Source organism: Tachysurus vachellii, chromosome 1, assembly GCF_030014155.1.
Source record: "Tachysurus vachellii isolate PV-2020 chromosome 1, HZAU_Pvac_v1, whole genome shotgun sequence".
NCBI lineage: Eukaryota > Metazoa > Chordata > Actinopteri > Siluriformes > Bagridae > Tachysurus > Tachysurus vachellii.
The window spans coordinates 8,625,433-8,640,730 of record NC_083460.1 but is presented as its reverse complement, the minus strand read 5'-3'; the positions used below and the strand labels follow the sequence as shown (position 1 = coordinate 8,640,730).

Sequence of the window (15,298 nt, the reverse complement as noted above, 5' to 3'; positions counted from 1 at the left end):
GGTTACCAGATAACATTTTAGTGTTTCTTTTAAACAGGGCATCACTCTCCGGGCAGTTAGCACAGCTGTGTCTGTCCTGGCCTCAGTAAAAGCAGAGCTGGAGGCAAAATCGGCATTGATGTTCCTCTAGGGGACACTCTTGTCCTGCCAAGCTACATGAATTTGGGGAGGTTTGGTATTGGCAGGTCTCCTTTGAGTCTTGGGAAGGGCGAGACAGGAGGTCGCGGTGCTGGTTTCTGAGGAGGTTATTCCAGGCGAATGGCTTGGGTGATGAATGGTGATAGCATGATATCTTGGTTCTTGAATGCGAGTCCTTGTAGTGTGGTTAAGGCTCTCCAAAGGACGCCTGGCATATAAGGTGGGAGAAGTGACTGAACAAAGCACGTACCTGGGTGTCGGCATCCCATACAGCAGATGCCCACTCAAGGACCCTCCTTGTGAGTAGGAGCCTTAGAGAGTTGCACTTGGTTGACTTCTTGCGGTAGGCCTTGGGCTGGAGGGAAAGGCTTTGTACCTGCCTGCTTAGCCATCAATTCTTTCAGGCAGAGCCATTCATGCTGCCTCAGGCCTCAGAGTGGGAATGCCGCAACGGTAAAACAAATATTCATATATATATATATATATATATATATATATATATATATATATATATATATATATATATATATATTTATATATATGTACACATATATATACACATATATATAGTCATAAAGGTTAAAGTAATATTCAAAAAGTAAAGATAGTAATGAACTTGGTATTACACAATGATATTGTGTCAATTCTTGATATTCTTGAATCAAATCAGCAATGTCTGATATATTCACATTTCAAGTAAAAGAGCCCATGATATCCAGAGGTAATCAAGATTAAATGAAATATGTATAGATAGTAAGACATTAAATTTAACATGCAGTGAACACACATATGTTATTGAATGAAGCCTCTCTCAACACCCCTTGGACACAGAATGATTACAAATTGCATAATCATGCAATACTAAATTCATTCATTCATTCATTCATCTTCTACCGCTTATCCGAACTACCTCGGGTCACGGGGAGCCTGTGCCCATCTCAGGCGTCATTGGGCATCAAGGCAGGATACACCCTGGACGGAGTGCCAACCCATCGCAGGGCACACACACACACTCTCATTCACTCTCGCAATCACACACTAGGGACAATTTTCCAGAGATGCCAATCAACCTACCATGCATGTCTTTGGACCGGGGGAGGAAACCGGAGTACCCGGAGGAAACCCCCGAGGCACGGGGAGAACATGCAAACTCCACACACACAAGGTGGAGGCGGGAATCGAACCCCGACCCTGGAGGTGTGAGGCGAACGTGCTAACCACTAAGCCACCGTGCCCCCCTGCAATACTAAATTCACATAATTAAAGCATAATCTTTGTAGATAAGTGTAAAGAGATAAGGGGTTTTTGTTTATTAGAGCATGTAAAAAAATGGCACTTGCCAGGTGTTTCAGGTGTTCAGGCTTATTGTTAAAAATAATTTTTTATATCCATATTTTTGAACTAGAAAGAACCATCTTTGAAATTTGATCTTTTATTATTCAGATATTTGTTGAAATGGAAACATTGTGGATTCAATTAATCTGATGATGTTTTGGGTCAAAAATGTGCAGAAATCTAAAATATTCTAAACATTTTTATAATATACTGTATATAGGCTCATAATAAAAATGACCCTTTTAAAGACATTGTCTGTAAAAACTTTTGATAGTGTGAAATAGAAATCAATTAAATATGTAATAAGCTATAGTCTAGAAATTGTATAAAACCTAGAATTAATAAACAATAAACAAATTAAAAAGTCATTTTTATACCTGAATTCTGCTGATCTGTTTGAGTCGCTGAGTCATTTCAGAGTCATTCTGGAAACTACTGGTTCGCATACCATCATCTAAGTCACACTAAAACATCTCTGAAATCTGAGATATTGCTTTTGAAACAACAATAATAAGATTTTGTTTAAATATTCTTAAACAGTGTATCTGAATGCTGTTTTCAATCTTTTAACTAATATAAAAATATTCTTATATCTATGTATATGAGATATAAATACTTGTATCTCTTTGAAAGACATGTGTCCCAAATGAACATAACTATTTTAAGCCAAAAACTGTAATTCATTAAGCATTACACAGCTGTGCTAAATTTGATTATGAAATCCTCATGATATGATTTTATACTGTATGTATGAAAGAAAAGTGGTTATATGCCTATAATTACTTTATCTAGCTTTGAACTGGGTTTCTCTGCCTTTTTCTTATTGTCGTTCTTTATGCCTATTTGTATATTTGTTTGAGAAAGACAAACCTATTTGAAATTAAACACAAAGCAGCAGTCCAATTCAATTTTCTATTAAGGGAAACTTTAAATAAAATCCAGAAAAGTGTGTTGTAAAGTTGTTTGACAGGTTGAACATTAATTATCCAAACCATTGAATTTTCCCCCAAGAAATACAGGTAAACAGACCTTATTTAAGTAATTTTTCTTATTAGAAGGGCAGTGTAAGTGTAGATAATTGAAGAGACGAGAAGAGACGAGAAGAGAAGAGACGAGAAGAGAAAAGAAGAGCAGAGATGAGGAGAGAAAAGAAGTGACGAGACGAGAAGAGACAAGGAGAGACAAGAAGAGACGAGAAGAGAAAAGACGAGGAGAGAAGAGAAGAGAAGAAACGAGACAAGGAGAGATGAGAAGAGAAGAGACGAGACGAGGAGAGACGAGAAGAGAAGAGATGAGAAGAGATGAGAAGAAAAGAGAAGAGACGAGGAGAGAAGAGATGAGATGAGGAGAGATGAGACAACGAGAGATGAGAAGAGAAGAGGAGAGACGAGAAGAGAAGAGATGAGAAGAGACGAGAAGAGAAGAGAAGAGAAGAGACGAGGAGAGAAGAGATGAGATGAGGAGAGATGAGACGAGGAGAGACGAGAAGAAAAGAAAAGAGACGAGACTAGGAGAGAAGAGAAGAGAAGGCACTGCTGATGTGGCAGACACCTTCAATGTGTCTCAGCGTCAAGTACAAATGATAAAAAAAGATTTGAAGAGACTGGAGACGTTTTGGACAAGCCCAGGTCAGGCAGACCCCGCAAGACAACTGCTCCAGAGGACCGTTTGTTGGCTCAAAAATCCAAGGCCAGCCCATTTTCCACTGCAGCAGAGCTCCACGAGAACTGGTCAACTGAAGTCCCTGTGTCAACAGAACAGTTTGTCGGATTCTGTCTCGAAATGGCCTCCATGGTCGAACCAGTGCCCAGAAGCCAGCACTAAACAAAAGACAATTGAAAAACCGTGTGGCATTTGCCAAGGCCCACAGCCTGCTAAAAGGATGGACGCTGGAAAAGTGGCGGAAGGTGGATTTTTCAGATGAATCTTCTGTTGAGTTACACCACAGTCACCGCAAATATCGCAGGAGACCTATTGGAGCCCGCATGGATCCGAGATTCACCCAGAAAACAGTGAAGTTTGGTGGTGGAAAAATCATGGTCTGGGGTTACATCCAGCATGGGGGTGTGCGAGAGATCTGCAGGGTGGAAGTCAACATCAATAGTCTAAAATACCAAGAAATCGTAGCTACCTTTTATATTCCCAACCATAAAAGAGGCCAAATTCTGCAGCAGCATGGTGCTCCATCGCATACTTCCATCTCCACATCAAAGTTCCTCAAGGTGAAGAAGATCAAGTTGCTCCAGGATTGGCCAGCCCAGTCACCAGACATGAACATCATTGAGCATATGTGGGGTAGGATGAAAGAGCGAGCATGGAAGACGAAACCAAAGAATATTGATGAACTCTGGGAGGCATGCAAGACTCCTTTCTTTGCTATTCCTGATGACTTCATCAATAAATTGTATGAAGCCTTGCCAAACCGCATGGATGCAGTCCTTCAAGCTCATGGAAGTCATACAAGATATTAAATTTGGATCTCACAGCACCACTACTTAATTTGCTGACATATTTTTGTATTTGCAGTAAATTTGTTCAATTTCTGTGTAGGCGACAAAACTTTTGTCTTGCCAAAATTTGACCTTTATGTCTTGATTAAATGATAAATCTTTTTTCAGTGAAACTAATTTATTTAAGTGCATTAAACATCATTTGGGAGGGTTTTAGCTTTTCATATGAGCTATTTCTAACACCAATTGATTAATTAAAAGTCAGGTTAATAGCAGGTGTTTCTACAAAATAGATAAGCGACAAGACTTTTGTCAGGGACTGTAAACGCTAAAAGATAGATTGTGTATATACTTTAAACATCATGGCTTGAACATCATGGCTTAAATATCAAAAATACACACTACATTCCAAACTGATCAAAATAATTGAGTTTTTTTTTCACATTTGTTGAAGGTTTTTCTTGTTAAATTGCTTGAAACTAAAGAACTCAAATTCAGATTTTCTATTGAAAAGAGGCCAATTTTGATTAGCAGTCAGTATGTATCATCAAACTAATGAAAGACTTTCTACTGTAATTACATGAGCCAATATTTTACTAACAATAGAACCTAGATTAAATAACAAATGTTTAAACAGAGACACTTTTATTCACTAAATGAGCTCATTTGATGCTTGCTACAGGTCTCAAAATAGTTGGGACGAGGGCATGTTTTGTGTAGTATGGCCAGGCAGAAACGACTGATTTTGTTGACATTTGGAGAGACTAAGAATTAAACATGAGGCCCAATCAACAGATTAAACAGAACACAATCATATGTATAGATATAGATTGTAATTCAGGCATGATGTAAAATCTTCCAGTTGTCACCAGTGGTAAAATATACAAAAGTTAAAATGATTCAAGGAAAGGAACCAGCAGGCTTGGTGTGGGTGAAATCTTTTAGCACCCTTCAAAAAAATTTATGTGGTCATGTTGTTCAGTTAATACTAATCAGTGTCACATTCAACACATTACTTTCACAGCATGCTCAAGTCTGGTTTCATTCTTTACTTAAAAAACTCTGTGGAAAGTCCCAATCAATGCCTATCTTTTTGATTAATGAACTGGATTGTTTATGGACAATAAGTCATATTTTCCTATTTGTTTGGTTTATTACTAACCATCTCTTTTGGGGATTTATTCTCCTGCCTATTTCACATTAGCAGACTTATGAACACTGGTTTTGGTAATCTTCCACAGAAAGTGGAGCATTTTAGTGACCAATAGACATTTTGCAATGCTTAGCCTATTATGATAACTTCCACAATTCTCTTTTTGTTGTGCTAGTAACCTTATTGTGTGAAATACGCTGTGTCACTATTTTCAGTCCTCTATGCAAATATATCTCTAAAAAATATCTCTAAACAAATATAACAGCCACCAGAAATAAATGCATCTTTTACACTGTTGCTTTAGCAGTCTGACAAACACATGTTAAAGTAAAACAACATGAAATTGCCTTATTTGGCTGTTCTATAACTCGGTCAAGCTACTGGATGGATGAATACTGTTTTTTGATAGGCCCTGCAGGAGGAAGCACAACTTCCTTTCTCACAAACAAGTTACAGTACAAGATGGCAATGGCAATGCAGCTTGTCTTCTTTCTCTACATGTTGGTTCCAATCACAGGTAAACTAATCCCATAAAATCTTTATAAAATGAAAAGGGTAAAGTGTTTTATATACTATGACCTGTAGTAAAGATTAGATATCAATGATCAAAAAAAATAATGCGATTCCTCAGACAGTGACACATTAATGGAGGTGTGTAATGGAGGATGTGTAAAATCTGATTGTTAGTTTGTGTTATTCACTTTGTCTTTTTGCCTTTTTACTCACATGTTCTTTCCATAGAAAAGATGAAGGAAAGAAGTTCTGCTTGTACTTTGTTTCATTATTCATGTTTGAGCATAGGTTGTTTCTGTATAGTGCAGTAGGGTAACTACTCGGGTCCCCTGTATATTTTATAGTTTAGTTATAGTTTGGGAGAGTTCTATGAATATATTGTATATGTATGACTAGTAGTAAAGTAAAATATTACTATATTGTCTTAAAATACTATATTAAATAATAATAATAATAATAAAAGAAAAGTAACCAAGATCAGTCATGTAAGAACTTTTTCCACTCTCAATGTTGTTTGAAATACAGCATTAAAAATGTAAGTGAAAAACCATCAGAAATATTTTAGGAAAAATAAATAAATAAACTTACAATAACCTAGTTGCATGTATGCACACCCCTTTAACTAAATTTCATAATTTAATTATTGTCATAATTTTATTCTATGGCAGTTTTATGGGTAAGAGTCTATCAGCATGGCACATATTATTATTATTATTATTATTATTATTATTATTATTATTATTATTATTATTATTATTATTATTAATTGTCATAATTCTAATCATAATAGTAAATAATTTATCTTAGTTTAATTATGTTCTTTCTTTCTTTCTTTCTTTCTTTTACATCACAAAAATCTGCCATATACATTGGCATGTTGTAAATGAGGAAAAAGTCACATGAACTTAATCACATCCCCTAAGGATGACCACAACCCAACTATAGCACAGGGCCTCAGAATCTAGCCCTGAATATACCTTTTAAGTTTTGTGCATACACTGCTATTATGTGTTATAGCTGTTTGAGTAAATTAAGACCCATCTTTTAATAGTGGAACTATTATATTAACTATTAATATTATAATTAACTATTAACATCTTTTAATAGTGGAACTGGAAATGTTTTGCACTGGATTTATCCTGGAATTGAACTGTTGTTGAGTCATAATTTTGTATTTTGAACTTTACAACACTCAAAGCTGTTGTGGACAACAGCTTAAACATCAGCTAACCCCTATCACACGTTAAGGCTTGACTTGCATTAGGGTTAACGGGTCATTTCAGTGTTCTTAGGCTGTTAGTTGTTCAGTGTGTTTGTTCTTGTTCTGTGTTCTTTGTTTATATCTGGCAAATTTCTGTACACTGTACTATCTAATGTACACTGTACTAACATGTACTGTATGCTTGTACTGGTTGTGCATCATCTATTTCTCTGCCTTTTAACTTTTCGACTCAGTCATGTGTGAAGGGTTATTAAGTGGAGGTGTTTCTTTTGCTGTGTATGGCTGAGGGCAGCTTCTTTTTTTGGCCAGGGAAAATCTGTAACGGGTGAAATATGTTGTGGCTCCTTTAAGAGCAGTGCGGCATTTTGCGACAGACACGTGACACAGAACATAAACAAAAGCACATATCCAAAAGTCCTGGCTGGATCCTGACAATAAATGAATGTAACATAAAATAAATATATAATACAAGTTATAAGAGTATAATGAAATAGTATATATTTGCTCTTTTCTTACAGTGTGTGATGATGTTTTTAAGCTGGTTAACAGTTCTGTTCAACTGGACATACCAGAACATTTGGATAAGTCCTTCGATCTTTTCTGGACATTTAACAAAGGCATTAACATTGTGAGATATATTGAAAATTCCCCAACTAAAGTATTTGACAGATATAAAGACAGGGTGGAGTTCAATGAGGAAACCTACAGTCTGACACTGAAGAACCTACAGAAGAGTGATAGTGGAATCTATGAAGCAAAAGAATTTGCGTACCGCAGTGTAACTGTCGCTACGTACCAGTTAAAGGTGTTGGGTAAGTCTTAATGCCAAAATGCATTACTAATACAATAATATTGTTCTTATCAGACAAGTAATGAGTAATAATTAATTTTGTGTGTGTGTGTGCACTGAATAGCAGTACAGTAATGCATGTGTATGTGTGTATCTCAGATCCAGTGGAGAAACCAGTACTTACTGCTTCTCTCCAAAGTAATGACACCTGTAATGTGACTCTCACCTGTGAAGCTCAGAATCTCTCAGTAACCTCTCACTGCTACAATGATAATTGTGATATGATGGAAAAGAAAACATCTGGAGACACGTTTCCTTTCCTCTCACTGTATGTTAGTAAAAGTTTTATCATTTGTAATCATAGCAACCCAGTGAGCTGGAAAAATACAACTATAGAGATAAAACATGTGAAACAACTCTGCCCTCCTGAAGGTGTAAGCTTGCACACTTACTGCCTGGTCTAAATGTAAATGTAAGAGAATGTACCTTCTATATTAATGTACTATTACTAATTGATATTTGTGGTATGATTACATGATTAAGATTGAACATATCTTCCTCTCCATGCTATGCTGTTCCTCACCAACCCTCTTCCCTATGTTGTATCACGCTGTCCAGATCTCACCCTCATTCCTTAGAAATTCTAGAGCATAGGTCACTAACAGGCGGACCGCGGTCCGGGTCCGGACCCAGAAGCTGTCCAATCCGGACCCGGACCTACAGCCAAAACAAAAGGTTATGATTTAAAACTTGAAAAGGTAGTGGAAACGCACAGACCAATCAAGTCTGTGCATTCCTGAAGTAAACACTGAGACTCAACAGTGCAAGACAGATGAGAGAGAATTAGAGTAAAGTTACACATGAAAGAAAGATAGCGATACATGTAGAAAACAAAGGGAGAGAAACAGACGAGTGAGACGGAGAAATGGAGAGAAACAGACGAGTGAGACGGAGACTGATTTCTGTTCACACTTCACCAGTGGGTCTCATATTAAACGTGACGATGTGAAACGCCATTATGAGACCAAATATAAAGGATTTGAACAAACATATCCACTCAAATCTGAAGACAGCGTCCCTGAGACAGCTTTCCCAGGTCTGAGGGAGGTAGCCCTATACATCCTGACCATGTTTGGCTTTACATACAACTGCGAGGCAGCTTTCTCTACAATGTACATAATCCAAAATAAATATGGTTCTAGGCTCACTAATGAGCACCTCCACATGTATGAGAACGGCCCTGACTCCATTCAAGCCCAGGTTTAAACCTAACCCAAGCCAAGCTAGACCTCAGTTCTCTCACTGAGATATAAAAGGGAAAGTTAAGGACTTTATTTAAACATACACGATTTTCACATTTTATTTATTTTCTCTTATTTTTAAATGTAGCCCTACTTTTATTTATTTAATGAGAGAACGTTATGCATATCTACAATCATATATATGTTCAGTTCTATGTTACGTGACAATAAATATTGTCAAAAGGTTTTTAAATTGTACTTAATTTATTTGATTTGACAATCAGATGTTGATACAACTACTAGGCTACTAGAGTGTCATTTTAAAGGGCATGATACTTGTGTAGGGTTAAAGTATTCCTGTGTATAAACAGATTATGTCTCATGAAGCCTGTTTCTTTCTGCCTGTCCCTTTTAATGCCCCTTTTAATGTATCTAGGCTATATTTAATACCTCCCTAATAAAATAAATGAAAGTATTTCTTTTCTTAGTGTATAAACACATATTGAAAAACCTGCTGCTTTATTTCCAGAAAATAAAAATCCTATCATCTTTTCTCATTTTTTTGTCATGGACCATTTTATATACATAAACAGTCCATATTACAGTGTGATGCCCAATTTTAAAAGATGAAATTGTCTTCCTCGATGATGGCAAACCTTTTTTAACCTTTTACAAATGAGAATATAATTTTTACTGACTAACTTAAATAATCTATTTGTCAGGATAACGTGGACTTTTTTCTCTGTTCACTATGTTCTCGTGCCAGACCACTAGAGGGCAGCCCTGCACGACCCTTCTTTTGTGTGATTAAATTCATCAGTTTATGATGTTCACCTGTTTTGTGATGTTTAATTAGATACCTGATTTAACCTCTTTGTCTCACTATGTCTTTGTGAAGCTTCTGTTGATGTCAGTATATTTTTGTGCCTATCTTTGACCCAGTTTTTGTGTATTCCTGACTCTAGTGTTTGTTTTCTGTTTCTTAATCTAGTAGTTTCTCTTGCACTGTAAATAAATCTCTTCGGCACCTGAGTTCACCTTCATTACCTCTACAATTTTCAAGTGAAAAGTAACACAAATTAATACTCTTACAGCAACAAATGTCACTTTACTCTGATAGCAATAATAACCTTGGTCACTATGATATAACCCAAAATTGAAAATAATTTTGTATTAATTTGTATTTGATGGCAAACTAGACCCACTTCAGTTTGCACTGAAACTGGAAAAGGCATAGAGGACTTAAAGCTTTTCATCCTTTACAGCTGTATAAACATCATGGACAACACAACTCACATGCAAGACTTTTATTTACCGAATATAGCTTAGCTTTACACAAAGCATGATGCAGCTGTATTTTTTTTTCATTGAGCAATTAGCTCCCGATGTTAAGTCACCAGATAATATTTTAGTTTTAATTTTAAACTTTAGAACAGATAAACACATGTTTACTGACACATGTCCATCATAATAACACATGTATTGTGTTACAATTATTTAGGAACAGTGTTTGACTTGCAACTGAGATTTGATGATAACACTACCTGTATTGTCAAGGCGGGATATCTGAGAATTTAGGCAACTTTCAGTGTTTTACCAAGAGTGTTTTAACCTTTTCACAATGAGTTGTCTACAAAATACAAAACCTGTCTAAAAAGAATTGTTAAGGTCTGCTCCATGATCAACCGAGTCCAAGAAAAAGACTATGCTCTCTAAGGAATAAACAAGAGGTCCAGAGAGCAGAGGGTATAATAAGTCAACCTGACTATGAACCTTCTAGAGAATTTGTTTATTATGTAAATCCTAGAGAATTCATTAATTAATTTGTCATAGACCATTTTATATACACAAACAGACCATATTACAGTGTGCTGCTCATACTCTGTCTACCTAAAGCTGAGATACAGAGTAGTAAGATGAAATCACCTCCTTTGTTAATGGCAAACCTTTTCTTAACCTTTAACAAATGGCAAAGTAATTTTATCTGACTAACGTAGATAATTGGACATTTTTTTCCTTTATTCACTATGCTTATGTGCCAGAACAGCTTTGACCTAGTTTTTGTGTTTTTTGTTTGTTTTGTTTAGTTATTCCATAGTTTCTGTTTTTTACTAAAGTAGTTTCTCTTGTACTGTAAATAAAGACACCCAAGACTTTTATTTATTGATTATAGCTCAGTGTATAACAAGAGGCAGCTGTATTTTTTTTATATAGCAATAAGCTTCTGATGTTAGGTTACCAGATAACATTTTAGTGTTTCTTTTAAACAGGGCATCACTCTCCGGGCAGTTAGCACAGCTGTGTCTGTCCTGGCCTCAGTAAAAGCAGAGCTGGAGGCAAAATCGGCATTGATGCTCCTCTAGGGGACACTCTTGTCCTGCCAAGCTACATGGATTTGGGGAGGTTTGGTATTGGCAGGTCTCCTTTGAGTCTTGGTAAGGGCGAGACAGGAGGTCACGGTGCTGGTTTCTGAGGAGGTTATTCCAGGCGAATGGCTTGGGTGATGAATGGTGATAGCATGATATCTTGATTCTTGGATGCGAGTCCTTGTAGTGTGGTTAAGGCTCTACAGGACGCCTGGCATATAAGGTGGGAGAAGTGACTGAACAAAGCGCGTACCTGAGTGTCGGCATCCCATACAGCAGATGCCCACTCAAGGACCCTCCTTGTGAGTAGGAGCCTTAGAGAGTTGCACTTGGTTGACTTCTTGCGGTAGGCCTTGGGCTGGAGGGAAAGGCTTTGTACCTGCCTGCTTAGCCATCAATTCTTTCAGGCAGAGCCATTCATGCTGCCTCAGGCCTGGGAGTGGGAATGCCGCAACGGTAAAACAAATATTCATATATATATATATATATATATATATATATATATATATATATATATATATATATATATATATATATATATATATAAGACATCTCTGAAATCGGAGATATTGCTTTTGAAACAACAATAATAAGATTTTGTTTAAATATCCTTAAACAGTGTATCTGTAACGACGGGAAACAGAGCGGACCCAAACGCAGGATAGCATAAATCATAATAGGGTTTAATAACTGAAAACATGAAACAGGACGCAGACTAGACAGGACAAATCACAGTGGATGCCGCGCTGCACGAAGCAACGCGGCACAGTTAAATACAAGAAGACAATGACACAATAAGGATCAGGTGTGATGACAGGGAGGAGCAGACGAAGGCGGGGCAGACACGTGACGAGAAACATAAACAGATGCACGTGGCCAGAGTCCGGCCAGAGTCCTTACAGAGCCCCCCCCCAAGGCACGGCTCCCGACGCGCCAATCCGTCCAGGCAGTCCCGACGGGCCCGGGAGGGGGGAGCAAGGCACACGGCGAGGCAGGTGGGGGGAGCAAGGCACACGGCGAGGCAGGTGGGGGGAGCAAGGCACACGGCGAGGCAGGTGGGGGGAGCAAGGCACACGGCGAGGCAGGTGGGGGGAGCAAGGCACACGGCGAGGCAGGTGGGGGGAGCAAGGCACACGGCGGCGCAGCCAGAGAGGGCCGAGCGACGTCCACAGCCGAGCTGAAGGGCCGAGCGACGTCCACAGCCGAGCTGAAGGGCCGAGCGACGTCCACAGCCGAGCTGAAGGGCCGAGCGACGTCCACAGCCGAGCTGAAGGGCCGAGCGACGTCCACAGCCGAGCTGAAGGGCCGAGCGACGTCCACAGCCGAGCTGAAGGGCCGAGCACAACCCCAGACGCACCCCGGCCAGATCCACCCCCAAAGTCCAGGAAAGGGAGGGCGGGAGGGAAAAAAAAATAAATCCCCCACAAAACAGGGAAGTCCAAAAACAGGAAAAAACACAGGCCTGCGACACCCCCGCGGACAGGAAGTGGGGCGACGTCCTCCACGGAAACTAAAAGTGAAGCGACGCCCCCCACCGGAAAGTGCGGGGCGATGTCACAGGACACTGAAAAAACCAAACAAACCTTGGGCTGGCGACATGGCCCGCAACCAGGAAGTGAGGCAGCGCCCCCCGCGAAAAAACCAAAAGCGAGGCGGCGCCCCTCACCGAAAAAATGCGGACCCACGTCGCCAAACGCGCCAAGTCCAGAGGGGAAAAAAAAAACACAAACACGAAAACAAACAAAAAAAAGTACTCCCAGTCAGCCGGTCCAAGTAGCTGCTATCCCGCTGGGTCCTCATGTGGCGGCATCTTCTGTAACGACGGGAAACAGAGCGGACCCAAACGCAGGATAGCATAAATCATAATAGGGTTTAATAACTGAAAACATGAAACAGGACGCAGACTAGACAGGACAAATCACAGTGGATGCCGCGCTGCACGAAGCAACGCGGCACAGTTAAATACAAGAAGACAATGACACAATAAGGATCAGGTGTGATGACAGGGAGGAGCAGACGAAGGCGGGGCAGACACGTGACGAGAAACATAAACAGATGCACGTGGCCAGAGTCCGGGCAGAGTCCTTACAGTATCTGAATGCTGTTTTCAATCTTTTAACTAATATAAATCTATTCATATATGTATGTATATGAAATATAAATTCTTGTATCTCTTTGAAAGACATGTGTCCCAAATGAGCATAACAATTATTTTAAGCCAAAAACTGTAATTCATTAAGCATTACACAGCTGTGCTAAATTTGATTATGAAATCCTCATGATATGATTTTATACTGTATGTATGAAAGAAAAGTGGTTATATGCCTATAATTACTTTATCTGGCTTTGAACTGGGTTTCTCTGCCTTTTTCTTATTGTCGTTCTTTATGACTATTTGTATATTTGTTTGAGAAAGACAAACCTATTTGAAATTAAACACAAAGCAGCAGTCCAATTCAATTTTCTATTAAGGGAAACTTTAAATAAAATCCAGAAAAGTGTGTTGTAAAGTTGTTTGACAGGTTGAACATTAATTATCCAAACCATTGATTTTTCCCCCAAGAAATACAGGTAAACAGACCTTATTTAAGTAATTTTTCTTATTAGAAGGGCAGTGTAAGTGTAGAGAATTGAAGAGACGAGAAGAGACGAGAAGAGACGAGAAGAGAAAAGAAGAGCAGAGATGAGGAGAGAAAAGAAGAGACGAGACGAGAAGAGACGAGGAGAGACGAGACGAGGAGAGAAGAGACGAGACAAGGAGAGATGAGAAGAGACGAGACGAGGAGAGAAGAGAAGAGATGAGAAGAGACGAGGAGAGAAGAGATGAGATGAGGAGAGAAGAGAAAAGAAGAGACGAGACGAGGAGAGACAAGAAGAGAAGAGACGAGGAGAGACAAGAAGAGAAGAGACGAGAAGAGACGAGAAGAGATGAGACAAGAGAAGAGACGAGACGAGGAGAGAAGAGATGAGAAGAGAAGAGATGAGAAGAGACGAGAAGAGATGAGAAGAGATGAGACGAGGAGAGACGAGAAGAGAAGAGAAGAGAAGAGATGAGAAGAGACGAGAAGAGAAGAGATGTAATTGAGAAGAGATGAGAAGAGACGAGAAGAGATGAGAAGAGACGAGACGAGGAGAGAAGAGATGAGACGAGGAGAGATGAGAAGAGAAGAGACGAGAAGAGACGAGACTAGGAGAGAAGAGAAGCCACTGCTGATGTGGCAGACACCTTCAATGTGTCTCAGCGTCAAGTACAGATGATAAAAAAAGATTTGAAGAGACTGGAGACGTTTTGGACAAGCCCAGGTCAGGCAGACCCCGCAAGACAACTGCTCCAGAGGACCGTTTGTTGACTCAAAAATCCAAGGCCAGCCCATTTTCCACTGCAGCAGAGCTCCACAAGAACTGGTCAACTGAAGTCCCTGTGTCAACAGAACAGTTTGTCGGATTCTGTCTCGAAATGGCCTCCATGGTCGAATCAGTGCCCAGAAACCAGCACTAAACAAAAGACAATTGAAAAACCGTGTGGCATTTGCCAAGGCCCACAGCCTGCTAAATGGATGGACGCTGGAAAAGTGGCAGAAGGTGGATTTTTCAGAGGAATCTTCTGTTGAATTACACCACAGTCGCCGCAAATATCGCAGGAGACCTATTGGAGCCCGCATGGATCCGAGATTCACCCAGAAATCAGTGAAGTTTGGTGGTGGAAAAATCATGGTCTGGGGTTACATCCAGTATGGGGGTGTGCGAGAGATCTGCAGGGTGGAAGGTAACATCAATAGTCTAAAATACCAAGAAATCTTAGCTACCTTTTATATTCCCAACCATAAAAGAGGCCAAATTCTGCAGCAGCATGGTGCGCCATCGCATACTTCCATCTCCACATCAAAGTTCCTCAAGGTGAAGAAGATCAAGTTGCTCCAGGATTGGCCAGCCCAGTCACCAGACATGAACATCATTGAGCATATGTGGGGTAGGATGAAAGAGCGAGCATGGAAGACGAAACCAAAGAATATTGATGAACTCTGGGAGGCATGCAAGACTCCTTTCTTTGCTATTCCTGATGACTTCATCAATAAATTGTATGAAACCT

The 15,298-nt window shown here is 39.4% G+C and overlaps 1 protein-coding gene across 1 annotated transcript; it reads left to right on the top strand.

Moving 5' to 3' along the window:
• The first annotated feature begins 5,506 nt into the window (after nucleotides 1-5,506).
• Nucleotides 5,507-9,673, top strand: LOC132846620 (CD48 antigen-like). Its single transcript, XM_060871316.1, has 3 exons — nucleotides 5,507-5,593; nucleotides 7,330-7,623; nucleotides 7,761-9,673. Exons 1-3 carry the CDS (start codon nucleotides 5,539-5,541, stop codon nucleotides 8,063-8,065), a joined length of 654 nt encoding a protein of 217 aa, XP_060727299.1. The 5' UTR covers nucleotides 5,507-5,538; the 3' UTR covers nucleotides 8,066-9,673.
• The last annotated feature ends 5,625 nt before the right edge of the window (nucleotides 9,674-15,298 follow it).

What these genes read in the sequence shown, in the direction of transcription:
- LOC132846620 (XM_060871316.1), top strand. Translation starts at nt 5,539, where the DNA reads ATGGCAATGGCAATGCAGCTTGTCTTCTTTCTCTACATGTTGGTTCCA. An exon ending in CATGTTGGTTCCAATCACAG is followed by an intron (nt 5,594 to 7,329) that starts GTAAACTAATCC and finishes CTTTTCTTACAG; the next exon opens with TGTGTGATGATGTTTTTAAG. An exon ending in GTACCAGTTAAAGGTGTTGG is followed by an intron (nt 7,624 to 7,760) that starts GTAAGTCTTAAT and finishes TGTGTATCTCAG; the next exon opens with ATCCAGTGGAGAAACCAGTA.